A 26,915-nucleotide genomic window follows, 5' to 3' on the forward strand; every position below is an offset into this window, starting at 1 on the left:
TGTTTTTTTGGTCTGGTGGTGAAGGGGGATTTTTGAAGGTAAGGGATGGGCGAAGGGATGGGCGAAGGGATGGGCGAAGGGATGGGCGAAGGGTAAGGGGAAACGGGAAAGGGATGGAAAAGGGTGGCAAAGGGTTACTGTTGTTGTTGGGGGACGAAAAGGGTGTATCCAATGTTGTTGGGATGAACAAGTGTTATCCCCCTTTCCCTCAATTTCAAACCCCAAAACGCGTCCACGCGCCAAAGACATCAACAAAGGCCCTCCTCCGTGACGCCGTTGGTGCCACGTACCGACTCTTCTCGCGTCAAAAACCGGACACAACAGGCATCCCCGCCCTCCCCACCAGGAGCTCCAGCCTGCCAGGTAGCCAGCCCGCTCCCACGCAGTTTCAAGATGTGACAGGTGTTATATTTCTACACTATGCGACAATTGTTGGTTCCCTTCCCCGCTGTACTCGGTACAGTTCATGTATGACCTCCCAAACCCGTACTCCCGCCCGCCCAAAAACGCCAAGTCGCTCGCTACAGTAAACTCAACTCTCGTGGTATGGTAAGAGGCCCTTCTTGAGCTCGAAGACGATTTCTGCCGCTTCATCGGCGGAGCGGGCTTCGAAATCGTATCGTTTTGTCTCTGCGGTGCGGTAGAGAACGACCTATTAATGCAAGTTAGCCTTAATCTACAGAACCCATGTACCCCCTTCTCAAGTAATCCCACGTACCTTAAAATTCGTCGGATGCCTCCTCGTAACTTTACATCCAACAACATTACTAAAATGCACCGTTGTCGTCTTCCCCTCCCCCTTCCCCTCAAACAGCGTCTTCCCGCTCGGCCCCGGCATAATATGTAGATACTCCCCATCAATCACGAGCATCCGCTCGTTCATCCCAACGAACCGCATCGGCTGCCGGCGCCAAACAATGTACTTGCGGAAATTCTCCGGATTCCCCTCCTCATCCTGCTTCATCGCCTCGCGCGCAAGCGGGTGCATCGGCGACCCCACCATCCCCGTCGGCGCCGCGGCACCTTTGCGCATCTTCCGTAGTGCCGCGCCGGACGGGGCGTCGAAGGAGGCTCGGAGGGGGGTGCGTGGGGGTGTGGAGGCGGGGGAGCCGGACATGGTGAGCGGGCCGTCGGTGGCGAAGCGGCGGCGCGAGAGGTCTAGGTCGGTGCGTGCGCCGATGGACTCGACGGTGCGGTCGAGGAGGACGACTGTTCCGGAGCCAGAGTGCTTGAGCACGTGGTTCGCTTTGTCGAGGTGTCGCTTCTTGCAGACGATGTCCAAAACTTCGGCGAGGTATGTGGTGGTTGCTACGTTGAGCGTGACTAACTGCCCCGGAGAGGCATCGAGGGAGTGGATGTGTATGCGTAGGAGTTTCTGGGCGCCGCTGGGGGCTGCGTTACCCCGGATGGGAGCGGCAGGCATGTCTGCTAGTGTATTGGAGCGGATGTTGGGCATGGTTCTTATGACGGGATTGTGTGGCGATGGGGTTGGAGCGGCGGAGGAGACGGACGAAGGGAACTTGGGGACGGGTATGAATTCGTCGTCGCCAGTTGAGCCAGGAGATTCCTGCTGGAACTGTGGAGTACGCTGTTCATTCTCTTTTAACTGCTCCTCTGTGGCTTCAACGAGTGCAAATTCGTCGTAAGACGACGACCCAGAACGGGTACGGGCCACCTTGTTATTCACAGTCGTGAATGCCACGACGGGCTTCGTGCGGTCGAGAGCTGGAAAGTCATAGTCCACTTCGTCGTCTTCGATTAGACGGAGGGTCCAGCGGTTTACATTGAGTTGCTTCGCAGCTAGCACGGGCTCTTTCTTCTCCTCCGCATATCTGTTCAAACTCAATCCGATCAGGTCAGCCACCGTAACCTGGCGATCTCCTCCTTCTCCGCCATGTATAGTTCGCCGGATAAGCACTTCGTAAAATGTCTCATTTGATGATGCGAATGGCGCCCATATGCGCAGCCTCAGCGGATTCGGATCACCTCGACCAGAGTAAGACGCAAACTTCTCAAACGGCATTGCTGCCTTCGTTCGTTTCGCACTTATGGCAGCTGATAAGAGACTCTTTGGCTGTATAAAGCTAATAGGGCGAGGAGGTGGTAGTGCTTGTAGGATTGCCGGTGCTGGCTTTGATTTCTTGAGAGACATCTTTGCCAAACTACGAGGCAGCGTACCAACAGCGTGGTGGTTTAAAGAGGTTGATGTACGGCCCTCGACGCTGCCCAATATGGACTGGGAGTCCACACTGTCTCCAAAAGCTGAAGACATATCCGACACATATGAGTAGTCTTCCATCTCACGTCTGCCAGCCTTCGCTAGAACTTTCCCTTGCGCTTGCTGTCTCTTAAAGCCAGAATTATCGAACTCGTTCTCAGACGACATCTCACTGCTTGTGACGGTATCTCGTCTTGCTCTTTCCTTGACGGCTTCGACAGCAGACTGCGATCCACGACGAGCACCAGGCTGTCGTGGAGGGGACGTCATATTGGGCGAGCCTTTTGAGTTGGGATTCCTTATTGGAGAAGAACCAGAGCCTAACCGTACCGGCATCTTTTCAAATTTGATTTGTTGGGCAGCTCGCTGCTCTTCCTCGTCGCTGTCATCGCTGAGATCACTGCTATCTTCTTCTTCCATCTGTTCACGCCTTCTCCTCCTCTTTGTAGCGATCCCAGGGCCAATTGTATCTCCAGCGCCTTCGCCAGTAACCATACCGCCTTCTTCAAATTCATCGTGAGATGATCTTGGCCGTAAGCCAAATCTAGGTGCTTTAAAGTATTCAGAAGTTATTGCGGTAGGTATCGGAGGTGAGTGTGTTCGCTTCACGTGTGAGGGGTTCTGGCGCCATCCAGCGGCCTTGAAGCCAGGAGTATTGAGGAATGCATCGTTGAGGGTAATAAGTCGTTCGCCAACACCATCTTTAACGGTATTTAGATAGTTAGAGCGAAGCTGATATGAAACAAGGCTAAAGGTTTGTTAGTTACTGTGTTCATTGGGGCAAGCAGTTCATGAATGCGACGGGGCGATGAACGATGGCAAAGGCATAGACGTACTCTTCCACTTGTATAACAGACATTGTGTTATATATATTCTCACTGTAACATTGTTACTTATATGGCAACACGTTGTGACAGCAGATGCAAAGCTTCCTGGCTTGTGTTTTGAGGGCTTGTCGTCGTCGTTCGCTCCAGCAACAAGGCGTGGAGATAGGCACGAAGCCTTATCGCATATGCCGGTTACAAGGGTCACGATTTAGCGTATTTCAACAGGAATCGCAGCCTTCCCAGGTGGCACCATTCGAAATCATACTTCACCAACGCCACCTCACTTTACAATAACATGGGTCTAGTTGATTATTCAGACTCCGAATCTTCGGACAATGAGCAGGTCTCAGAGTCGAAGAAGCCCACCAAGGGATCATTTCAAAAGGTGGTCGATCGTTCAAACCCAGGAAAGATAAAGGTATCCTTACCTACAACGGCAGCGCCAACCAACGATGAGCCGCCTGCGAAGCGCGCGAAGACAAGCGGAGGGACATTCGGCGGCTTCAACTCCTTTCTGCCTGCCCCAAAGAAGACGGGGGCGGCTGCTCCAGAGACCTTGGGGGGTGGCGCAACGGGGAATGGAAGAGGTGGCGGATTAGGCTCCGGGGTCAGCTTGAAGACTGGAGCGGCGCCAGCATTCAGTCGAGATCCGAAGCCTGTCTACGACGGCGGAGATAATTACGATGGTCGTGAAGAGGCAAAGGGTGGAGACAGCAGCATGGGTCTACCGCCACCAACGTTGGCGCAAACACCTGCAGCAGAAGTGAAATTGGTGGGGAAGCCGTTGATGTTCAAACCTCTATCGGTGGCTAGGAAACCACAAAAGAAGAAGAAGCCAGTCATCATACATAAAACAGCAGAAGAGCCAGCTTCACAAGGGCCGTCGTCCACAACTTCAGAGGCACCGAAGGCACCACCGCCGAAAGTCTCGCTTTTCGCTGTGCCCCAGAATACAGATGACGATATTGCTCCTGAGCGAAAGGGAGAGTACCAGCCAATGTTATACGGTGCAAAACCCGAAGAAGAAGAAGAGCCTGAAGTCGTCAAAAACCCATACTACGAAGATCAATACAACGACGCTGAATCTCATCACACCGTCCCGCCACTTGCTGCCAGGGCTGCTCCAGCATCTACGACCTCCAACTCCCTCGACAGTATTGCCTCTGATCTGCAACTGTCAGCCTCAGAACGACGCCAACTCTTTGGGCGGCAAGGCGCGCGAAATCTCACTGGCAGCAAAGTTATAAACTTCAACACAGACGAGGAGTACCGCAATAATGAGGAATTGCGCTCCGCTGGCGAGCAGGCGGTGCACAATCCTGTCCGCTCCATCGCACCAGGCAAGCACAGCCTCAAGCAGCTTCTTAATGCGACCGTGAGCCAGAAAGAAGCATTGGAGGAGAGCTTTGCAAAGGGGTATGCGAACCGGAAAGAGGCAAGTGGGAGGTATGGGTGGTAGGCGTCTGGCCAAAGAATCTGCCATATTAGGAAGATGTACGAATTGAATGGACATAATGATACCCTTATTTACTCTGAATGGCCCCTTTTATGCATCATGTGATGGTACCACCAGCTCACGCTCATATAATACTACGTTATATCGTATATTCACGTCTCACTTCGTCAAGGCTGCGAGCAACCCATGGTACAATCCCCTCGATGCTCTCGGTATCAGAACCTGAGATACAATATGCACCAGTGCGACGTAAGCTTCTGACGTGCCCTATTTGCATCTCCCCACGTTCTTCTCGCCAGAGACATTTCTCACCAAAGACTCTTCTCGTCGAGGACTCTTCTCACCGAAGGCACTTCTCTCACCAGAGGCACATCACACCGAAAGCTCTTTTTTCAGTCAGAAAAGGCACTTCTTGCCGAAGGCACTCCTGTCTTGTAATACCTCGTTCAAGGTTCTGTTCGTACCCTGGTAATACCGTGATTGAACCAAGTCTGACCGCGGTCAACCATGTAATTAACCACGCAGCATAGTGCTGCCGTGCTTGTGGGGTCCCTCCCTCTTCCATAACGCACTGGAAGAAAATGTTTATTTTGACGTTCGTCAGATTGTTCTTTTGAAGCGAGCTTTAATATGCTCGGCCTCCTTGATTGAGCAAGGATTCAGGGTGATATCATGATATGGGCGGGCACGTATGGCTGCACGCGTGGTGGATACCAGTATAAGTACTCTCATTTCCTAGTATGGCATGGCTGCAATGGCACTCTATGTCTTGGGCTTCACTGTGCGAAACCTGAACCTGCCCATTCCGCCACTTGTGGGTTGGATGGAGATTTCGAATAGTTTCACGGTCGAAATAGAATCGTCTCTCATCTGGTGGTGGGATACCTTGTCCGGTGGGGGCACGTGGCGGTGTGGGCCATCAGTCACATTGCAACTATCTATATATTAATATATTATCACCTCGTACACCTCTCACCCGGCTCCCTCCACTCCAACCCCAACCCCTCAAACACCCTCTTCTCCGCCGTCAGCATATCCGGTGCTTTCCCCCCCACCCCCTCCAAATCCACCCACGCCCCATCATCCCGCCTCCTCACTCCACTACTATCAAACTTCAGCCCCAAAACCGCCTTGACATAGCGCCTCAGGTCGCGCTGGAACGTCGTCCCGCTCGTCCATCCTGCCACCGCGCACCCGACCGTCCGCCAGGGACTAACAATAATATCGACTCTGCGGTGGACATTTGGGTTCTTCGCCCTTGGGTCAGCAGCCAAATCTTCTTCGCGTGTGGGCCATTCTGGGTCCTGCCACACCACTAGTGCTTTGTCGAGGGTGTCGAAACCCACGCCGAAGCCACCGGTGTGCCCCATGTCGCCTTTCCAGCTCACGGCCGTCTGCTTGCGCTCTGAGTTCGCAGTCGATAGTAGTAGTGTGTGTGTGATCCACTCACGGCGCTCAATCTCTTCAACTATACGCTGGACGAGATATAGCGTGACTATCTCATCGGGGTTACTAACGACAACATCCACATCGCCACTCTCTGGCTTGCCACGCCGATACCCACCGACGATAGTCATTTGGCAGCCTGGAGCGACATGATTCGCGGCTTCGAGGATGACAGCGCCTATGCGCTCGACTTCGTCGCGGGGGATCTTCTGCTGCAACTCTTCGTAGTATTTCACCCCTATCTGCTGCACTCGTGATAGATTATTCCATCCGAACTCGACCACGTCGTCTAGGTCCCGCCATCCTTTTCTGTAATAGAAGTCCCTGGCGCCCTTTGGACCAACGCCCCAGATTTCATAGAATAAATTCAATGTCTGCATCTCGGGATCCTTGTCGATGTCGTCCACTGCGCCTATATGGCCGGTGTCGTTGAACTCCTGCCACAGTGCTGCGATTCTCTCGGAGCATCCTGGTAGGTGGAGGATCTCCTCGGCTGTCGAGATGGTATGGGGGTATGCAGCTAGTGAAGCAATTGAAGTAGAATATGCGCGGACGCCCACCTCGTCATCGGTGAGGATCCGCGACTGGCGGATTCGGACGAGGAACTCAATGAAGGGGTCGTTGAGGGTGTAGAGAGGGGTGGTGCGTTGGCAGGAGTAGCTCGTTTTCAGGTAATCCGGGATAGGGGGCAGTTCGGGGGGGTTATCGTGCTCAGAGGTTGTTTGGCGGATAAGTGGTGTGGGACGTGTCACAAAGGCCTGGGAAGATGGAGATTGCTGCAGATTGGAGCGTCTGGGGAATGGAGGTGACGAAGCGTCCGGCGAGTCGCTGTGGGCGCGAGCGATAATTTCCCCTGGTAGTGAGCTTTTGGGCGGCTGGAACTTGGTTATTACTTTTGATATCTTATATTCACATGGGCTGGGATGCATACCTTCATAACATTACGATGTTTTGGAGCTTCCACCCGTCGTCCCTCATATACTATATACCCATCAAGTGGCAGCATGTGTCCAGCCGCTACGCTTTCCTCAAACCAGGATAGCTTCACAACTTTTATTGTGCCATTCCCATTAAATACTGGCCCTTCTGGGCTGGCAGTTGGCGTTCTGGGTGTGTGCGGCGATTTCTCTCTCGGGGGGCTGCTGGTAATCTCTTGTCTTGGGCTCTGCGCAGGACTCTGGACATCTTCGGACTGCGTGCTATTACCACTCCGTTCTCTGGCACTCCTTTTTTGACTTTCATCCTCTTCGGCTTCGGATTCAGTGCTAGAATCGAGGACCACAACTTCCACGTGATCAGGAATCTTAATTGGACCAGTGCGTCTCTTCTTCCTCGCAGGTCCCTCCTCCTGGCTCCTTCTAGCACTCCCTTGGTCCTCAACTAAGTTTTTCTCTTCTCTTTTGGTCCCCTTTACTTCCTCCGTCCATAACTTCCTACTTCTCAGCTCAAATTCAGCCCTCTTCTTCGTCGCTACCTTCCCAAGCACCAGCTTGGCCTCGGTGATGTCATACGTCAAATTAGGGATCTCATCTTCGAGCTGCAGGCGCTTGTCCTCTGGTATGTGCGCGGATAGTAAATATGTTATGGGAAGGTCAAGAGGCATTGTTTAAGCTATTTGAAATGAGAGTGCCATGGTGTCATCGTGGTGTGGGTGGTGATTATGATGGGCAGTCTTGTGGTGGCAACTGAGACTGGCTAGCTTGGTTACATCTTTAAGGAGAGGTCATTAGAAGTTTAGTTTACTGCGCGCTGCCAGTATTAGCTAGAATACTCTAGTTGCAGTTGTTGGGCTTGAGTGAAGGTATTGTGGCTCTGGAGGTGCTGTCACTGTCAAATAATCTACTCGGCTAAATATATGGACTACCATTTAGTATAACAACGTATTTCACGGGCGAAGCGATCACTTAATCGTCGGTGTTCGCACCGACCATCCTCCAGGTGGTCGCGGAAAGCAGTTTTTTTTTAAATTTTTGACATTTCAGATTGATAAGCTATTCCTAACGTCAAAATAAACCAGGATCTAAATTGTCCTCTAGATCAAGCTCATGGTCTACAAAAAAGCTATCGCTCTCCTCCACATCTAACCCACTGAATCTAGTAAAACCAGTATCCTCATCTTCGTCTACTTGCGACTGTGAATAGCCCATTGTTGAAATTAGCTGGGAGGTAGCTTCTTCGTGGAGCTCTGATTCTTGAGCTAATTTCTCGGTCTTGAATTGGCTTAAGTAAATCAAGAGGAACCTCCTTATTTGCCTTTAACAGAATACTAACTTGACGCTTTCTTGCCTGCTCAGCTTTGCGTGCTTCTACTCCACGCTTATGGAGTGCCTTCTTGACTTTGCTCAGTGCCATTGTCCTCCAGTGTTCCCATTAGTATAATACTTAAGTATTCGGGCCATTATGATACGGGGCATATCAATACGGTACGGGTGAAGCTTGATATGATACTAGTGAGCTCTGTATCAATACTTAAGTATTAATACAGGCAATACTTAAGTATTTCATGTAATGTTAAAAATTGAAGCTGTAAAAACTGTATACTCTATAACCCTGTGAATTTCAGAACATATTGAACTAGCTAGATATCATAGTCATCGCTGCCTCTTGCAACAATGTATCTGGGAGTGTTGACAGCTCATCATCTACAAACGGCAAAGCTGTACTCTTATTCTTCTTAAACCAAGACTTCAAGTACTCAACAGCTTAAATTGCCATAATACCTAGCCTGTTCCTATGGTCGGAAATCGTGATTTTCGCACCAGAGAACAGCCTTTCAGGCGCTGCAGACATTGAGGGTATTGATACAAATCTAATGCCATTACACTTAAGTTTGGAAATGTAGCCCGTTGAGTAGGCTCAGCCCACCATGCTCTCGCATCATCAGTTTTAACAAGTGGGGCTTGTAAATACTGAGTATATTCATCTTGAATAACGTCAATACCCCGCTTTTGTGTACGCCATGTAAGAAACTCATTCGAAAGCGGCTTCTCAGTATCTTCACCTTCAACTTCTGCGATCTCTGCACTAACTGCCAATGCTTTGTACTTGTTGACCCACAGCTCCTCAACCTTGACACGTGCTTCAGCAACCCAATCAGCCTTCCATTCTGATTTGAAGTAAGTCCACTTCCATTGTGGGCATAATACTAACGCCGCTGTATATGCTGAAGTCCTGTCTGTCATACTGTAGTTTTTATCCAACTTCTTCCACCCAGCATTACAACAAGGACCAAGGAACGGGTCCATTGCATAATTGTAATGGTGGGTGCACTGTAATGGTGGGTGCACCAGATGTGAGAATCTAGCCACCCAAGGAAGGGATGATTTTACTAAGACAACACACTGTCTTAGGAAACAGAGCCAAAGGGTTGTAGCTTAGACTATTCCACAACGCAGCAATCAGGTGTGTGATGTAGTGAAGTGGTTCAGACAAGTTGCAACAAATGTTGAGTCTGGGAACTCAGGGGTAAGTCAGAGGTTAACACCTCACTGACTTTTCAGAAACAAGGAGTAACAAGATGAATGCTTGGAAGCTTGGAAAAGACGTGGAAGTATGTGATAGTCGATTTACTGTATTGCCTGCTTGCCCTTTCTTAAGGAAAGGGCAATCCTATTTATGCTAAAGGAGTGTAGTTCTCTCATTTTCCAAGACTTTCCATGACTTACCAGGCTTGGTAACTGTAGTCGACGTAAGAGAATCCCATAGAACCATCTCTTAGGTTCGTAGCCTATAGGAAGTAAAAGGAGGTCCAAGGTCAGAGTACCCCTATAGACAAATTATGTCATAGACAAATTATGTCATAGACAAATTATGTCATAACTTAACCAATCTTGTGGGTAACTAAAGAGCGATAACATGTAATGAATCATAGAGGTTCGTAGGAGCTTTTAGAGCTATCGTTCATGCTCCTAGGCCTCTAGTTGGTAGAGATATGTCATGTGGTAGTATGAGTGATGTCATGTAATGAATCATAGAGGGTTGTAGAGATATGCTATGTGGTAATATCGGCCCAGTAACTAAGGAGCGATGACGTGTAATGAATCATAGATGGTTGTAGCAATCGTTGAGTAGTATTGCTCTTGTTGTTGGTGTGATAAGCCAAAATATGTATAGTGACTTGTAGGTTTGAGGAGGAGATTTCCAAGTTTGCTCTTGAGTTTGATAGCAAACTGAGTGCAACGAATGTCAGTATGTCATGCACCAGATGTGAGAATCTAGCCACCCAAGGAAGGGATGATTTTACTAAGACAACACACTGTCTTAGAAAAAGAGCCAAAGGGTCGTAGCTTAGACTATTCCACAACGCAGCAATCAGGTGTATGATATAGTGGAGTGGTTTAGACAAGTTGTAACAAATGTTGAGTCTGAGAACTCAGGGATAAGTCAGAGGTTAGCACCTCACTGACTTTTCAGAAACAAGGAGTAACAAGATCAATGCTTGGAAGCTTGGAAAAGATGTGGAAGTATGTGATAGTCGATTTACTGTATTGTCTGCTTGCCGTCTCTTAAGGAAGGGCAATCCTATTTATGCTAAAGGAGTGTAGTTCTCTCATTTTCCAAGACTTTCCATGACTTAACCAGGCTTGGTAACTGTAGTCGACGTAAGAGAATCCCATAGAACCATCTCCTAGGTTCCTAGCCTATAGGAAGTGAAAGGAGGTCCAAGGTCAGAGTACCCCTATAGACAAATATGTCATAACTTAACCAATCTTGTGGGTAACTAAGGAGCGATGACGTATAATGAATCATAGATGGTTGTAGAAGCTTTTGGAGCTATCGTTCATGTTCCTAGGCCTCTAGTTGATAGAGATATGTCATGTGTAGTATTAGCCCAGTAACTAAGGAGTGATGTCATGTAATGAATCATAGAGGGTTGTAGAGATATGCTATGTGGTCATATTGGCCCAGTAACTAAGGAGCAATGACGTATAATGAATCATAGAGGGTTGTAGCAATCGTTGAGTAGTATTGCTCTTGTTGTTGGTTTGACAAGCCAAAATATGTATAGTGACTTGTAGGTTTGAGGAGGAGATTTCTAGGTTTGCTCTTGAGTTTGATAGCAAACTGAGTGCAACGAATGTCAGTATGACAGCTAGGGCTATTCAGTGGAGTCTTCATTGGTTGAGTCAACGGAGGGCCACAGTCTATTGCAGTAGCTGATTTCTTGGAGTAGGTAACAGTGCAAAGCTAAAGAGGAAAATAGCGTGCCCTTATATATGTTCCGGCCCAACAGCGAATGGCCCAGTCGCGAATAACACCAATATTATAACATATCTCAACAACACATAGGTAAAATTTTCTAAGATTTAAAAGATATATTACTTGCTATATATAGTTTAATGTTTAGCTTTAATTTTGTAAAATATAGTGAACTTTTGTACTAATATATTACCTTTTGTAGCTTTTAAATACCATTATAAATGTGCTTATATCCTACAAACTTAAAGCTACATTAAAATTCTAAATAGGCAAAGTTAAAGAGAAGTGTTTAAAAAGATAATCACCCTCTATATACCACTACACTCCTCGCATATACTTCAGCCTCTTGATGTTAGGTGCTTTGCGCTACTAAAGCTTTGATACGGATGTTAGATTAAAACCTTTGTACAGATGTTAGATTGAAACCTTTGTACAGAACAGGCTAAATCATATCACGAAGCTTGAGTTTCTCTCTGCATTTAAAGAAGCATTTAAAGCTGCATTTACAGAGCAGAACATTAAGAGCGGATTCCGAGCTATATGACTAGCTGTAGAATGTCCTCTCTCACTTGAATCTACACTTCAGGACTCCAACCCCTCCTATAGTTAAGAGTGACAATTAGACTTCAAAGTCTCCTCAGACTATAAGGGAGCTTAACTTACATTAACAACCGCATCGTACGACATCAGAACAGCTATCCTAGCTCAATTAATGATGCTGTTAGCTGCCTTGTTAAAGGATCAGAAATGATGATGCATTCTGCTGTTCTGGAAGTTAAGGTTCTACAAGCAGCAAATGAACAGAAAACTAGGAGGGAAAGAAAGCGTAAAAGGCGTATAGTGCAAGCGGGTAGTCTCTCTGTACGAGAGGGAGAGGATATCCTTTAGAGTGCTGAGGTTGAAGCTCAAGTCCGTACGGAGGTGGAAAGTAGGACTACTCGGCAGGTGGGCTCTAAGGGCTAGCAACGGCGCTATGGCCAATGTAAGAAGATTGGACATAATACCTGTACGTGCGAGGCGCTAGGAATCAATTACAATAAGGTCATTATGTAGGGTGGTGGTATAGTAGTAGTAGTAATAGTCAAATTTTGGTGGTGTTGGTGATCGCTTCGCCCGGGTGATCGCTTCGCCCGTGAAATACGTTATACTTGTCGATCATGGCCACAATTCAACAATACAGCGTCTGAGACGGTTACTAAGTAAGTTGAATACTCAGCAAAGGATAGTTGATATAATTTTATGGTATTTTCCCCATTGGATTCGAGATTCCCTAATTTGAAAGTGATTAAAATTGTTCTCAAATGGATATAATTTATACTCTTAAAACTATTTTCGTATGCTTTAAATCTCATATATATATATATCTCTTTCTCTCGCCCAAATTTTCACAGACTTGCTAAACACACAATCATTGATTACTCATAGATCATAACTTCGCTGACGCCAAGGTACATCTTTCCGCCATCTCTATTCCCTTTCCACCATCTTCACTTCAATCTTGAATCCCAAATCCGCAAGGCGGTCTATGAGGGGTTGACCCAGGGTTGCCGGGGTCATGAAGCCTCCACCAAGCTTCTTCGCCGTTACATCGTCTTTCAGGAGGGTAAGGGCAGCCTGGGAGACAAAGAGACCAGACACTGTAACAAGGGTTAGCAAGGCAACTAGTGAGCACAATCGCTATTATCCGCCTTGTCCTGAGCACGAATGAAGCGAGATTGGAGTGCTTACTTTCATAGAGACCACCGGTGTATCTAACCCTCGCATGGACCCTCGTCAACGTGTCGGCGTTAGGTCGTCCCACCGCGCGATACTCTACAAAATGGCTCTTCGCTTCCTCCTCCGACGCTCCGTATCCTCGCGGAGGAACCACCTTACGCATCACCCACGTGGCGAATGGGAACTTCAGTAGAATCGTCCCAACTGTCAGAGCAAAATGTATGAAGAGTGCAAAGAAAATGCTCCTGGCCCTGGCGTACTCCGAGAATCTGAAGTTCGGGCCATAGACTTTTCCATTCCCAATAAGACCCCATGACCGCTCGACGATGGGCACGTCGCTCGATGCCCCAAAGTATGTAGTCAGAATTCCCAGATCGGGGTGCTCTCGCACCCCAAGGATGTTCGTCCATGCTGACTGCGTGGTCGGCGCCGTGGGTCCAGGGATCGGGGAGTGTATGAAGGGTTTCTTGATACGACGGAGGTCAGCAATGCTAAAGTGGTCTACGACTTCCAGGATCGAGTGCAAGGTCCCGCCAGAGAACGTGCTCCTACATGCGATTAGTGACAACTCTCGAGAATAAACACGTGATCATAGAGATGGATTTAGAGGTCGCTGGTAGCGTAAAAGGAGAAAACCTACTTGATGTTCTCCACCGAGAATATGACTTCTCGTGTCGTCGTGGAGAGTTCTTGGTGGATGCGCTTTACAATCGCATATGTCACCAGATCCGAAGGTAACGATTCAACGGCGGACTGTGATATAAGAACAGCTCCTGTGCTCTTTGCCACCTTCTCATACTTCTTGACCATACTCATGACCCAGGGGACCTCACCCGTTATGTCCAAGTAGTGCGTGCCATTCTCAGCACAAGCCTTGAGCGCCGGCTCGCCGTAAACGCAGAATGGCCCAACGGTTGCGATGAGGACCGTCGTCTTCCTGGCCAGATCGGCAAGTTCGGCCTCGTCCAGGTTGCATATTTCAATTGCTACACGTGAATGTCAGCCAGTGCCGACAATGGCGGCTCCAGCCTCGCGATGCCTAAACGTTGGGAGGATTTGAAGCGCTGCTTTTTGACTTGTCTTACATGGCTGGACCCTGTCTGGGTTAATCTTCGCACATGATTCGGCCACAGCTTTCAGCTTCGATTCTGATCGCCCGGCAATGGCCCATCTGATATCCGTAGGATAGGACCTCGCAATGTGTTTTGCTGTCCCTTTTCCGGTGTAGCCGGTGGCACCCCAAAGTACGATGTCATATTGGCGGGTAGACATCTCAAATGACGGCGATGTGGATGCTAGTGTAAAGATAGAGCTTTAATATATCTACCTATGTACCCTTATATAGTCTATACGGACAACAATTGAAATCGTGAAACGGCGAGTGTTGGAAGAAAGGTTAACTCAAGTAGAGTACAGATATTAATAGATGGGTCCTCATGTTTTTTCTCTGATTCAAAGAGGAATTGTTGGTACCTAGAGCCTAGATTTGTCGATTGATCATATTTAGGCTTGGGTGTGTTTCGTATGGATTATGTAATGTTGTGTTGGACCTGTTGGGTTGCACATGTTTTACCCAGATGTGGTTAGTTTGGTCACGGTTAATTTTTGCTTCCCATTGGTGTGGTCGTTACGTACTCGTGTAGTAGCTCGCTCAAGTCTAAAATTAAGGCACCCAGGCCGCACTTTTCAGATTAGGGCTCACTAAAAAAGATCTCGCGAAATGCTATCCAGAAACACCGAAATCAGAGCAGACGGCCCAGCGACAAAGAACATCAACGACTTGTTCATCACCGCCAAACCACAGCCAAGATGACCAAACGCACCAAGAAGGTCGGAGTTACCGGCAAGTACGGTACTAGGTACGTTTAATAAACCCAGGAGAAGAATCCCTCGACGACATATACTCTAGTGCGACCCTTTTCGACTTTTCGACAAGTGGGATCCCACGAGGACCATTTGGGCACGAACGAAACAATCCGAGCAGCACACCATTCGGAATACCGCTCAGCGTGGGACGCAATTAGCAATCGGCAATAGAAAGGAGATGAGAGAAGAACTGGCGCTGACTCTTCTCTTCCCACAGATACGGTGCTTCCCTCCGTAAGCAGGTCAAGAAGATGGAAATCACACAGCACGCAAGATACCTCTGCACGTTCTGCGGAAAGACCACTGTTAAACGCCACTCTGTCGGCATCTGGGACTGCAGGTCGTGCAAGAAGACCGTCGCTGGAGGCGCTTACGTCGTTTCGTATGTGCCCCTCGTCACCGAAAATTGCTCATAGAGCCTGTCTTGAGTGGGAATACTAACAGACATTGTTACAGCACCCCAGCCGCCGCTGCCATGCGTTCCACGCTCCGCCGTCTGAGGGAAATTGCTGAGGTTTAGATGGGATGACATTGTTGTGGATACATTTGCTGGTGCATGGGATCGGTCCCTCCGGATGAGAACCGATATTTTGTCGATGCGGACTTCGATCATGGCTGCGATAGAGTCTCAATGAAATGAATCAAAACTCTCACTTGAGAGTCAGACTTGGTCGGCTCTTTGCTGCTATTGATAACGTGATATGAATGAAATGGGAGTGGCTGGATGGATGACGTGGATAATATGCTTATAGGAACCGAGGGGTGCTCGCTGCACTGCAACACCAGTCACAAAATAGCCTTGGAGCAGTCGACTGCCTCACTGCTATGGCTATGGATGATGGCACACAACCATGGCAAACGAGTATCGATATTGCCACCAGATCAGAGAGCTTGGGTCGCAATGGCGCGAGTTCAACTGGGCTTGGTGAATATATTGGTATGGTCTTGCCTTCCCTTTCTGGTTGGATTTGACTAGCATATTCCAGGTCATGTGCTTTCGATACCGCCACACAAGCTGCAGCGAGGCAGATGGCTACCTATATTTCCCTATCCCACCCATCCGAAGTTCACGGACTGCATCTCGACAACTCTTCTCTGACCCACACCTATTTCAATGATGTATATATCCAAGCCTTAACCTCCAGTTGCGAGACAGCAACTTCGTGACGGTTTGTTAAATCCTCATAAATCACGTGCTCGCTACATGTCTAAGAAGGCTCCAGAAATGCAAGTGTCATGGGGTCTTTTTTGGCAATAGCTGGTCATGGCCCTCAAGGTGGCCGCACTAGGGCGCGTGGAGACCCGTGGAGAGTCAAGTAAAAGGCTCACACGTCCTGTCCTCAGGTCCAAGTGTTTTCAAAGATCACGTTTCGTTTTGCGACAGTAATAGATCTGTGGTTTCCAGAGGAAGGGAACATCGATCGCATCCTGCTCCTGCGCCATCCGCCACGGACAACCCACGGACAAACACGCCACAAGGCCGTGCCTGCCTGGCGCTGTACAAAAGAAGGCCTGCAACAAGCCCTGGCGCTACAGTAACAGAACCCGTATATTACAGGCGGCAAGAAGTGTGGTCACAACGTCCTTGCGTTGCTGAGTGTACCTACGGTCCTGCACGCCCTCCTGGAGTCCTGCAGTCCTGCCGTTACAAAAAACTCCATAACAAGGCATAACAGGTATAACTGAAATAACCGGTAATACTCATAACATAGAGAGTGGTGGGTGGTCGACAAAAAGCCAGTTTGGCACAGTTTTGGCACAGTTTTGGCACAGTTTTGGCACAGTTTTGGCACATTTTGCTCTCATTCGAACCATTCGGCCGCCGATGGCCGATTCGAGCGAGCCACACACACTTTTGAACCGTGGTCACCGCCCCAGGTACAATTCGTCCATGCGCCTCGCTTTTGGAGGGGAAGATCATTCTCAATTGGACTCGCTTCCGCAATGCGCTAGCGTATCCGCAATAACCCATCGTCCGCCCAGTCCCTTTGCTCCGCCGCCTCTCTTACCCTCCAACGCCCCGTCCTATCTCACTTCCACTGCTTGTTCACTATCGCATCTCACCAGAAAACATGTTAAATTCACAAAGCCACCCTTATGACTTCTTCAACTCTACAAAACATTGACGACTTTTCTACTGTACTCTATCGGCATGGCTGATCAGTGTATCGTCTGCCTGGACGTTTTGGACGTCGACGATGCCTTACCTCCCAAGGGAGACATCGTCGAGTCTGAAGTTATAGTCAAATCCGAACTTGGAGATCTCGCCTCCACCACAGCTCACAACCACCACGCCGACACCCAACAATTACTTGCAGTTATACAAACCTGCGGGCATATACTACATGATTCGTGTCTGAAAGAATGGATCCAAAAAGCAAACAGCTGCCCCATTTGCCGCCAGCAATTTAACCTTGTCGAAGTCCATGACAAAACGTCTGGTTAGTCTACCGCCCTGGCCCCCACACCTCCCAAATTACTACAGAACACTCTGCTAACTCCCCATTACAGGCCCGATACTTTCTACATACACAGTCGAAGATAAAAAGCAAGTCGCCGACTTTGACCCACTCGCCTGGATTGAGGATCAAGCCCAAGAGGAGGAGTTGTCGAGGCCATGCCCAATATGTGCCAGCTCCGATGACGAAGAAGTTCTTTTGCTATGTGACTCATGCGATGCGCCATACCACACATACTGTGTTGGTCTCGATAGTGTGCCTCATGGGCACTGGTTTTGCATGGAGTGTGAGCACGAGGGCGCAAATGCCCGCACCGCAGAACCGTCCATGGGATTTGGCGGAACTCGCCACAGGAACAATGAACGCACACAAGCCCAGGTCCGACAGGCACGTTCAAGACGCCGTAACCGCACAGAAGCATGGCAGGGTGCTTGGAACCAGATCAGCGACCGCATTTATGACGCCTTGGAGCTGGATATCGACTATGACGAAGACAACTCTCTACAAGCATATCGGCAGTCCCAGCGTCGCACAGAACGAGAGCGTCGTGAGCTTCAGCAGTGGCAACAGCGCCTCGCGATCGCTAGCCGTCAGGGCGCAAGAGAGGTTTTCAGGAACTCAGCACGGTCAATACTGCACAACAGAGTTGAACCACCAGCACCCAGAGAATCTGATGAAGAGCGAAGAGCATGGGAAACATATGATAGAGTCCGAGAAGCCGAAAATTCTGGCACTCCCACTCGGAAACGAAAGTCACGCTCCACAACGCAATCCCCAAGAGAACCGGCAACCAATGAGCCGGAACGCAAACTCAAGCGTCCTCGTACCCGTCGAGTTATGGAGAATTCAGCAGGATCCTCATCCGATGGGAATCCAGAATCGCGGCGGCCAAATGGCCACCGCAGACCGGTTGCTCCTGCGCCTCGCAGGCCAATGACTCCCAGTGCCCCCACTCCCAATCCAACGGCAGCGGCACCATCATTCCTCTCATCACTACTCAAAGAAGTTGAAATGGGTGCAGCCAAGGAAGATGACAGCGACAACAATGAGCACGTCTTCGTGAACACGAATTCTACGAGCCCCGCGGCAGAATACTCATCTCCCGTTTTGTCGCCAGCCACCAGCAGCTACTCTACGCCCCGCGCCATGTCATTGACACCACCCCCCAATGGAAATGGTATCCGCAGATCCGGATCTCCATTATCACTCAGCTCGAGAGTGGAGCCAATCTACCCCCCAGCCGACTATTCTCCCAATCGCTCGCCTCCAGAGAGGACGACGAGAGCCGAGAATGGACACTCAAGGCCTAGCACACCGCCTGCTAGCCATCTCCGCCATCCCAAACCCCGAAGACCACAACAACCAATTCCAGCAGAGAGTTTTTCGACACAACCCATCTCCATCGAAGCCAAAGAAGGCATCCAAAAGATAGTCAAGAAAGCACTTGACCCACACTATAAGAAACCGTCTGGCATCACGAAAGAACAGTATGCGGATGTCAACCGTTTGGTTTCAAGGATGTTGTACGATAAGATAGTTGACCCTACTGCCTTGAACGATGACGAAAAGTCAGCGTGGGAAAAGGTTGCCTCAGCTGAGGTAGCCAAGGCCGTCGAAGGGCTTTCTGCATGAGCCAATTTGGCGTGTTTTAGGGCATACTCTTGATGATGGCGTTTAACAAATTGGCGATACAATGGGCGTCTTTGCATTTTACATAGGATACCCACTGGTTGCCGGATATGGCTTGCCATTAGAGTTTCGGGGTTTTTCACGACTAAACGATTAAGCTGGGCATGCGAGGGCGTGCGAGGGCGCTGCTCATTGTGTATATTTTAGATAGATACGAGTTCGTAGAATGGTTGGATGCCAATTCAATGACATTTTATGATATACGCCCCAATATTTGCTTTCTACATGTCATTTCGTGAATTCTTCATTCAACTATAGTGGATGTCTCGTCTGTGTATGAAAATACTCGTACATTGGACACCAAAGTCTCCATTTCTCTGACCGATACTCGAACAAATTCACATATGTCGGCCTACAGGCTACTTATAGTCAATAAATACATACATTGTCACTCAAAAACCAAAGCGAAAGACATGAAACCAGAGCATGTAAACATATAAATTCAATATTCATGTATATGGAATATCAGCAGTATCTATCTAACCGTACCATGTAGGGAAATCTGCAGGTACCGCTAGCGAAAAAAAGTCTGCAGGTAATTCTCTCTAGGCACCTATAAATGATCGAAACATTCTCGGAGGAATAGGTCTTGATGATAAGGAAAAGGTGCCATGGATTGAAGAAGGAAGAATCTCTCCGCTCGCGTCTTTTGTAGGAAGAATTATTTCTCGGTTAGCACGTGACTTAGCGTGGTAGTTGGTAAATTAAGACTAGTATTAATTGGGAATAGCGCAAATAAAGTTAAGAAAGTTGAGCTCGTGTCTCTGGACGTCCTCAAGTAGACTTGGTAGCAGAGCAAGCACCACCACAGGCTCGAGCAAGACGATACCAAGATGGCGGCATCAAGTAGAGGAAGTGAGGCTGCGGCCTCGCTCATACGTATGTCCATCCCACTCAATGCCAGCAGACAGACCCGTCAACGCAGCACAGCAACTAACCCATCTCCCAGGAGCAACGAAAAATCCCCGTCTCTGCAACACCTGCATCTCCTCCCTCCCCTCCCGCCGCACCTACGCCGCCGCCGCCGCGCAACTCAAGCCCTCCGAGCCCACCCCTTCCGCCTCCCCCGCGACCTCCACCGAGCTCCCCCCCTACACCATCAAATCGGGGATCTGTCTCTCGCGCCCCCCTTTGCTCACGCAGCCGCTGCACCCCTTCGAGTCGGCATTCTTCTTCTACCAGCGCCGGCTCAACGAGCGTCTCGCCATGCCGTTCTCGCGTTACTTCTACTTCAAGAAGGACACGCCCCTCGACTCGGCATGGAAGCGGAAGGCGGCTACGCGCGGTGGGACGCCCGCTAGGGACCTCGGCGCGTATAATCCGTATAGTGAGACGGGGTGGAATGATGAGGTGATGGTGGGGGATCGAATTAGTGAGAAGAAGGCGACAAGGGGGGCGCTGGTGGAGGATGCCATGAATCGCGGGCTTAGTGCTGAGGAGGCGGGTGCGGAGGAAGAGGAGGTGGTGGAGATTCCACAGGAGAGATATACAGAGGCGGATACGGCGAAAGATGTTAAGAGGCTTGATAGGAAGTTGACGAGGACGCTGTATCTGGTTGTCAAGAACAAGGAGGGGAAGTGGACGTTCCCTTCCGGTGAGCTGGTTGGCAGGGAGAACTTGCACCAGGTATGTTGATATCTCCCTTGAGAGGTTGGCTATGCGGGTATGAAAGCGGATACTAACTACAGCTACAGGCTGCGGAACGTGTGCTTGTCCAGTCAGCGGGGATGAACATGAACACCTGGATTGTTGGCCACGTGCCTATCGGACACTACATCTCGAAGCCGCATCTTGGCGGCGACTCGGCGATGACGAAGCAGGGTGACAAGACCTTCTTCATGAAGGGCCGCATTATGGCTGGACAGGCGGACTTGAAGGAGAACGCGTTCGGGATTACCGACTGGAAGTGGCTGACGAAGGAGGAGGTGCAGGGGCATGTTGGTCCGAAATACTTCAGCCATGTTACGAATATGATGGCTGCAAGGTAGACATGGGGAGGAGAAGGCATGGAGTCTCAGCATCGATTGGGGGGTGGGATGTCGACCGGAAGATGGGGGGATACTTGTAGTATAGAGAGTGTATCATATTGTCAACATTACGGTGTATAATGTCTATCTTTTCAGGGCCGTACATATGAGTCCCTTCTGCTTCCAGCTCTCTTAACAAAGAACATGAACAAATATGTAAGTCCAACAATAACATCAATTATCTGCCTTCTCTAGTTCTTCAATATCAACAGGGTCCTCCTTCTACAGTGCCCCAATTCCGCCGCTGGATATTGCTAAGACACTGAAGATAAAGAATCAAACGACGAGCTACAACCAGGTTCGAGTAGCTCAGACGAAGAAGCAGCGTCGTAATGCTGCCGTAGTAGGGAGATATTACCCTCTACTCTTGAATGTCAAATCTATCGTTGGTCATTCTTACTGTCGTTGGCCGTTCCTACTGTCCTTAGTAGTTCTTGCTCTCATTGGTCGGTCCTGCTGCCCTTAGCAGTTCTTGCTGTCGTTGGTCGTCCCTGCCGACATTCCCGTTCAATGGCAGCAGCACTTCCAGTTGTCGGAGGCAGCGGGAGCAGACAAGCCTCAACAGGCCGAAGATGAAAGCAAACAAGCAAAGTCATCCCCACCCAGAACGATGCGACGGCGTGCTCGGACCATGGATTGTTTGAATGTTGTAAAATCACTGGCTGTATAATCGCCGGCTGTAACCCTGTTCTATTGGTATACATCCGAAGATGGTAAATTCCTGTAGCTTGAGCTATCGTTGTTTAATCTCAGTGTGCTGATCTGTGTATCTGGTTCGTCGACTTATCCATTATTAGCTATGTAAAGTCCTTCTGTAGACATCGGGGCGGGCACATGTAAGGATGGGAGACTCTCGGTAACAATGTGAGACTTCAAGATAGCGCATATCATTTTGAATCATATCTACAGCTTAGAGCCATCCTTGTATGGTCTGTTCACTATCATCCAGGCTCAAGCGGAACCATGACTATGATTTCTGTTGATCCACTACTCTTAACGCCCAGGCATCCCACATTCATTCCACCCTTAGAGCTCCATATCGCCCCCCTCCCCCATTCATTTCGGAACCCCATACCTTGAAAACGTGCCAAACTCCAGATCCATAACGTTTTAGTTCAAATGTGCTACGTCCCCCGTACTGCCGCCATCCAACTCGCATACCTCATCCAGCGTCCCATACACGCGCAGCTTATTAGCATAAACCCGCCAAAACGGCGCTGTGAGGGGTGGCGCAAAGTCATTCCCACGGGCTGCATCGGCAAGCACACTCACATCTCCATCTTGCCCCAGCGGCGGCGAGCCAGCCATATCGTCCTCGATATCCGAGTCCAGCAAGCTCGTTTGTCTGGCCTTCTTCTTGAGCGGGCTCGGCTCGCTGAGGACTTGGAAGCGGTTCGCAGAATGAGGCGCGGGGTCGAGTACGACGCCACCGCTATCCTCATCAGAGCTTGTGCTATCAACGGATCCAGTGGAAAGCTCAAACGGGTCCATAGTGTGCGTGGCGCCTTTATGGTTCGGACGGCCAACATCTAACTTGGCAGCGAGCTTGAGGAAGATCTGCGCGGTGAGATAACTGTCGTAACCTGCTTCATGGAGTTGGTGGCGATTCTGGTAGGATCTGAACTCTTCAGGGAGGCAAATTTCTGGTATGTGCTGGGATTTCACATCTTGGTGGAGATCTTGAAGGCTGGACGATTGACGCGCGTCGATGAGTTTGTCGCGGGTGGCCATATATTTCGTATCGATGACCATAGGGAATAGAGCGTGGATCTTCTCCTGGAATTCCGTGACGGTTGGGGGAAGGATTCCAATGAAGGTGTGGTAGAGGAATATGAGGTCGGTGAAAAGGTTATGGCCGACAAGTACACGGGATTTGGCTGCCAGGGCTTTGGCGAGGCTGGATAGCTCGAGCTTTTTTAAGGAGGTGTCAATGAAGGCGGACTGGCCGGCAGCGTTGACACAGAACCAGTTAGGGGCTATAGCGGAGAGATCGCCACCGGCGAGAGCTTCAAAAATATACCGGAAGCCTGATTGTTGTGTAAGTACGTTGTTAGAGGCAGGAGCAAGAGAAAGAAAGAAATAGCCAACCTACCAACTTGTTTGGACAGTTGAGCTTCATTGGCTATGACCTTTGAAGCAGCAATCTAGAGAAATCAGTATCACCCCTATACTAAACTCCAACCCACATACCTTAGCCTCCTTCGCGGAGTCCATCTTCTCCACCTGCACGAAATCGGCATTCTTCCTCGGCAAGAACGCCCTGTACTCCTTGAACTCGGTCCTGACAAGTTGGTAAACCAGTCTTCGCTGATAGCCACTTAGCCCACCCGGCACAGAGACGTTATAAAAGCCCATTGCATCCCGTACGTCCTTGTTCTTGGGGTCCGTCCATTCCAGCAGCTGCCTTCTGGCATTGCGGTAGAAGTCGAGAGTGACCTGGTCACCGGGGCCGATCTTGATATCCGGAATGGTACTGTTCCGGTTTTGGCGCTCTAGGAAAGCTTGACGAGCCTGGGTTTGCTCCTTGCGGGAGATATATGATATCCCCTTCGTGAAGACGGCGCCGATGTCGAAACAGTTCTTCCTTAAGAAATGCATAGAGCTTGATGATAGGGTAATGTCACGGTAGATAGCGAGTTTATCTCCATCTTCCAGCAGTGGATTGATATTGAAGTTGTACGGGCGAGCTGTGTAAACTCCTACGGCCTGTTAGTCCACAGGAATTGAGCGCTGGCCCCTATCTCGTCATGTCCAGCTGACGAGGACTGACCATTCTTCCAATCTTCTTCCACACATGTCAGGCCGATCTGCAAGACTTGGTATCTCTCAGCTGCCTCTTTCGTATCCTCGTATTGCTGTTGAAGCGACGGCTTGCCGGTTTCGTTGAACCGTCCACTAGGTGAGTATCGTGACTTGGTTGAGATCCCACTCATCTCCACGTCGACTGTAACGAAGCTTGCAGTGGAAATGGCTTTTAGAATTGGCAAAAGCTCATGCCAGAAGTGCTGCTGGTCGACCTCCATATTGATGGAGTTTAATTGCAGATCTTGCCTTTCGTGGCATATGTTTTGAGGGTTGTATCAACTTCAGGTGTATCAACGAAGGGCGCGCGTCACTTGGGTCGATCTACCATGAGAGAATGAACAAGAGCCGCCTAGCTATGAGGAAGTTGCGGGATAGCCGTGAAGCTGCTTTGACAATGAAAATACATACAACTTATATCATGGGTGACGGTTGTGGCTTTCAAGTCTATGTCTGACCGTGTGAACTTCAAGGGATATAAAAGACGTGCTTCATTACTTTAATCACAGCAAGAAAGAGCCTATGGATCTGAATGCAACAGAGAAGAGATATATGGAACTTTGGAGTAATGTTTGACTTCCCTGAGAATTGTTTTGCCAGCACTCATGATTCAACACCAAGCAAATAAGTCACGGCTGGTGCTTGTCAAAAGGTGCCTTCCATGTAGGCATGAACCACTTGAAATGACGGCCATCGCACAAATTTTGAATCGCACCTCACGTGACCATCCCGTGCGGCTAGGTTCCGATGTAATGTCCAAATTGCCGAGGCTCCCGTAGGCGATCACCTGCTAACACTCCGACAGATCTCCAGATTCTCCCCATCCATTCCTCGGAGCTAACGACTGAAGGGCCTCACATCCCCGTCCCCTCTAATCTCCTCGGTCTTGTGCATCCTTCCCCAGATGCCCTAGACGCTAAACAATGGCTTTTAATGGGTCCACTCCTTCACTCCTCCCTCCCAACGACTCCGGATCCTCATCCTTATCCTCCTCACAACTACTCTCGGCTTCAATGGCGAGCTCGACATCCTCACGACATGGCTCCTCCCAGATCTCAAAGATCTACCGGCAGTCCTCAACCCTATTCCTGACGCGTCGATTGCCGGAGTCGCTCTCTACCATCCTCCCCGTGATCACGGCGCCGACGACTACAGACTCCAACGGCAACGTCTCGGTCGTGGACCAGGCCCCAATTGCCAAATCCTCTCGCACCACCAGGATCAAGGTCTGGAGTCTCTACCTGACCATCCTCAACGCCATCGTCGAGCTTGACAGCGAAGAAGGCAAAGCCGCCTTCGGCACCCAAGAATGGCGCAACCTCGTCACCAAAGTCCGTGACGGCATAGTCTGGGAAGAAGTCGTCCAGAACGGCTACCGCGGCATCGAAGGCGACGTCGACGCCGACGTCGTCATTAACCTGTTCGTCCCCCCCCCGCCTCTCTCTCCGTCTCTCATCTCCCAATTCCACCCCGAATCACATGCTAACCCTACACCCCCCCCCCAGAGCAACCCTCCTCCTTGCCCACGCCCGCACCCAACACCTCAACCAAACGCGCCTCGAAGCCTACCTCGCCGCCGCCCGCACCCCCAACCTCGACCTCACCGGGCGCTTCAGCGAGACCTCCGTCCGCGGTGCCAGCCCCACCCGCAGCGTCGGGACCGACACCCCGCGCGACCTGAACGCGCGCGTCAAGATCCTCGAGCTGTACACGCTGCACGTCCTCCTGCGGAACGATGAGTGGGCGTACGCGCGGGACTTTATTTCCGCCTCCGAGGTCCTCGATGAGGAGCGCCGTGATGCGTTTTTAGCTGCGCTGCAGAGCTTAGAGGATGAGCGCGAGGAGGCGGCGTTGAGGGAGCAGGAGATGGCTAGGGAGAAGGAGGAGAAGTTGAAGGCTGATCTTGAGGAGGCGAGGAGGCAGCGGATTGAGAGTGAAGAGCGCGAGGCGAGGAGACTGGAGGAGCAGCGCGAGGCGCGGAGGGTGGAGGAGCAGTACGGGAATAGGGCGGGCAGTGAGGTGGATTATGGTGTTGATTCTTCGCATCCGGTGCAGTCCAACGGGTCCGCGAATGGGAGACCCAGCAATGGCTCAGCGAGTAGGAAATCCTCGCCCTCTAGATCGGCGTCGACGCCGCCGCCGAAGAAGGGGGCTATTAAATCGCGCGTCTTGCACTCGACGCGCCCCTCCGGGTCGGGACAGCGCGCTGCGGTGACGACGCCGCCGAATATGATTCAGCGTGCCACGGCGCTGATGGGGAATGTGCAGAAGCTGATTAAACTGCTCGCGGCGATGCTGCTGAATAACCCGGGCTCGGTGCTGAGGACGTTGGCGTTTGCGGTATTGATCTTGTTGGCGCTGGGGAATCGGGCGGTGAAGGAGAGGGTTAGGGGGGTGTGGGGGAAGGTGAGGGGGACGATGGGGATGGCTACTAAGGTTAGTTATATTTAGTGACGGGGGAGGGGGGGTAATGTCGTATATGATTGCATATTTGGCGCTGGTGGGTAGGTAGTTTGGGATTTTGAGGCGGTGTTGTATGTATAGTAAATAGTAGCCACCCAGAAGAAGGCGTTTGGATTGGAAGGGGAACACGGCATGTCTGTCTGCCTCAATAGTTATAATTTATTTTATTTGTACCAGCTGCTCTGCCTCATCGGACGCTTTCCCCATTACGCGATCTACAGGCCCCTTCCCCTTCCATAGTCGTCATAGTCGTCCTTAGCCATCTCCCAGCCGTTTAGTGGCGCGACAGGAACGGCGCCGTCTCCACCTCTCCAGCATCCTTTTCGTACACCCCCCCCCCAAAGATCTGGCGGATCTTTGAGCGTGTCGACTCGGGGATAATAGCTTTCCAGCACCCCTCCTCCGATTGACGATAGTCGGAGCAGCGGAGCTGAGTTTTTTGCAGTCTCCTCCCTTTCCACAGTCTCGTCGCCCCGCTGGTGTTCTCGGATTTCAGAGCCGATTCCTGGCTACTGAAGGCATGCTGGAGCTTGGTGAGGAGTCGGGTGTGCGATATCCCGATCCGGGAATTGTCGACAGCCATGCCCATTAGATGATCTTTTGGTAGGGACTCGTAGTGTGAGGATCAGAAGTTGGGAACGTCCCTGGGGATTCTCACAGGTGATGACGGCTTATAAGGGGGACGGGAAGGACAAACCATCCCACGCAAGCATGGCAGAGAGGGGAGCTATGAAAAAGGACATGATG

At 50.2% G+C, this 26,915-nt stretch overlaps 11 protein-coding genes across 11 annotated transcripts; 5 read left to right on the plus strand and 6 right to left on the minus strand.

The window, feature by feature from the left end:
- Window positions 1–442: 442 nt before the first annotated feature.
- Window positions 443–3,279, minus strand: VC83_05830 (uncharacterized protein). The gene is made up of 3 exons (XM_024469441.1): window positions 3,055–3,279; window positions 719–2,966; window positions 443–652 (listed from the first exon to the last, which is right to left on the minus strand). The coding sequence occupies exons 1-3, from the start codon at window positions 3,075–3,077 to the stop codon at window positions 533–535; spliced, it is 2,391 nt and encodes a 796-aa protein (XP_024322496.1). The 5' UTR covers window positions 3,078–3,279; the 3' UTR covers window positions 443–532.
- VC83_05831 (uncharacterized protein) lies at window positions 3,280–5,334 on the plus strand. The gene has a single exon (XM_024469442.1). The coding sequence runs from the start codon at window positions 3,341–3,343 to the stop codon at window positions 4,502–4,504; it is 1,164 nt and encodes a 387-aa protein (XP_024322495.1). The 5' UTR covers window positions 3,280–3,340; the 3' UTR covers window positions 4,505–5,334.
- A 123-nt stretch (window positions 5,335–5,457) lies between these two features.
- Window positions 5,458–7,793, minus strand: VC83_05832 (uncharacterized protein; the record flags this gene model as incomplete). Its single annotated transcript, XM_024469443.1, has 2 exons — window positions 6,879–7,793; window positions 5,458–6,822 (listed from the first exon to the last, which is right to left on the minus strand). The coding sequence occupies exons 1-2, from the start codon at window positions 7,548–7,550 to the stop codon at window positions 5,458–5,460; spliced, it is 2,037 nt and encodes a 678-aa protein (XP_024322389.1). The 5' UTR covers window positions 7,551–7,793.
- A 157-nt stretch (window positions 7,794–7,950) lies between these two features.
- On the minus strand, window positions 7,951–9,129 carry PLC1_6 (Phospholipase C; the record flags this gene model as incomplete). Its single annotated transcript, XM_024469444.1, has 3 exons — window positions 7,951–8,157; window positions 8,219–8,303; window positions 8,813–9,129. The coding sequence occupies 3 exons, from the start codon at window positions 9,127–9,129 to the stop codon at window positions 7,951–7,953; spliced, it is 609 nt and encodes a 202-aa protein (XP_024322494.1).
- Window positions 9,130–12,443: 3,314 nt separating this feature from the next.
- Window positions 12,444–14,603, minus strand: VC83_05834 (uncharacterized protein). Its single transcript, XM_024469445.1, has 4 exons — window positions 13,948–14,603; window positions 13,503–13,848; window positions 12,875–13,410; window positions 12,444–12,783 (listed from the first exon to the last, which is right to left on the minus strand). Exons 1-4 carry the CDS (start codon window positions 14,132–14,134, stop codon window positions 12,614–12,616), a joined length of 1,239 nt encoding a protein of 412 aa, XP_024322388.1. The 5' UTR covers window positions 14,135–14,603; the 3' UTR covers window positions 12,444–12,613.
- On the plus strand, window positions 14,604–15,386 carry RPL43 (60S ribosomal protein L43). Its single transcript, XM_024469446.1, has 3 exons — window positions 14,604–14,721; window positions 14,946–15,110; window positions 15,185–15,386. Exons 1-3 carry the CDS (start codon window positions 14,672–14,674, stop codon window positions 15,246–15,248), a joined length of 279 nt encoding a protein of 92 aa, XP_024322387.1. The 5' UTR covers window positions 14,604–14,671; the 3' UTR covers window positions 15,249–15,386.
- Window positions 15,387–16,498: 1,112 nt separating this feature from the next.
- Window positions 16,499–19,087, plus strand: VC83_05836 (uncharacterized protein). The gene is made up of 2 exons (XM_024469447.1): window positions 16,499–17,169; window positions 17,240–19,087. Exons 1-2 carry the CDS (start codon window positions 16,881–16,883, stop codon window positions 18,817–18,819), a joined length of 1,869 nt encoding a protein of 622 aa, XP_024322493.1. The 5' UTR covers window positions 16,499–16,880; the 3' UTR covers window positions 18,820–19,087.
- Window positions 19,088–19,531: 444 nt separating this feature from the next.
- MRPL17 (54S ribosomal protein L17 mitochondrial) lies at window positions 19,532–21,339 on the plus strand. The gene is made up of 3 exons (XM_024469448.1): window positions 19,532–19,755; window positions 19,826–20,502; window positions 20,571–21,339. Exons 1-3 carry the CDS (start codon window positions 19,710–19,712, stop codon window positions 20,862–20,864), a joined length of 1,017 nt encoding a protein of 338 aa, XP_024322492.1. The 5' UTR covers window positions 19,532–19,709; the 3' UTR covers window positions 20,865–21,339.
- Window positions 21,340–21,824: 485 nt separating this feature from the next.
- Window positions 21,825–24,377, minus strand: VC83_05838 (uncharacterized protein). Its single transcript, XM_024469449.1, has 4 exons — window positions 23,674–24,377; window positions 23,094–23,602; window positions 22,996–23,047; window positions 21,825–22,930 (listed from the first exon to the last, which is right to left on the minus strand). The coding sequence occupies exons 1-4, from the start codon at window positions 23,924–23,926 to the stop codon at window positions 22,014–22,016; spliced, it is 1,731 nt and encodes a 576-aa protein (XP_024322420.1). The 5' UTR covers window positions 23,927–24,377; the 3' UTR covers window positions 21,825–22,013.
- Window positions 24,378–26,347, plus strand: VC83_05839 (uncharacterized protein). The gene is made up of 2 exons (XM_024469450.1): window positions 24,378–25,125; window positions 25,211–26,347. The coding sequence occupies exons 1-2, from the start codon at window positions 24,629–24,631 to the stop codon at window positions 26,154–26,156; spliced, it is 1,443 nt and encodes a 480-aa protein (XP_024322419.1). The 5' UTR covers window positions 24,378–24,628; the 3' UTR covers window positions 26,157–26,347.
- Window positions 26,348–26,442: 95 nt separating this feature from the next.
- On the minus strand, window positions 26,443–26,757 carry VC83_05840 (uncharacterized protein; the record flags this gene model as incomplete). Its single annotated transcript, XM_024469451.1, has 1 exon — window positions 26,443–26,757. The coding sequence occupies one exon, from the start codon at window positions 26,755–26,757 to the stop codon at window positions 26,443–26,445; it is 315 nt and encodes a 104-aa protein (XP_024322522.1).
- Between the last annotated feature and the right edge of the window lie 158 nt (window positions 26,758–26,915).

Source organism: Pseudogymnoascus destructans (assembly GCF_001641265.1).
Source record: "Pseudogymnoascus destructans isolate 20631-21 unplaced genomic scaffold scaffold_16, whole genome shotgun sequence".
NCBI lineage: Eukaryota > Fungi > Ascomycota > Leotiomycetes > Thelebolales > Thelebolaceae > Pseudogymnoascus > Pseudogymnoascus destructans.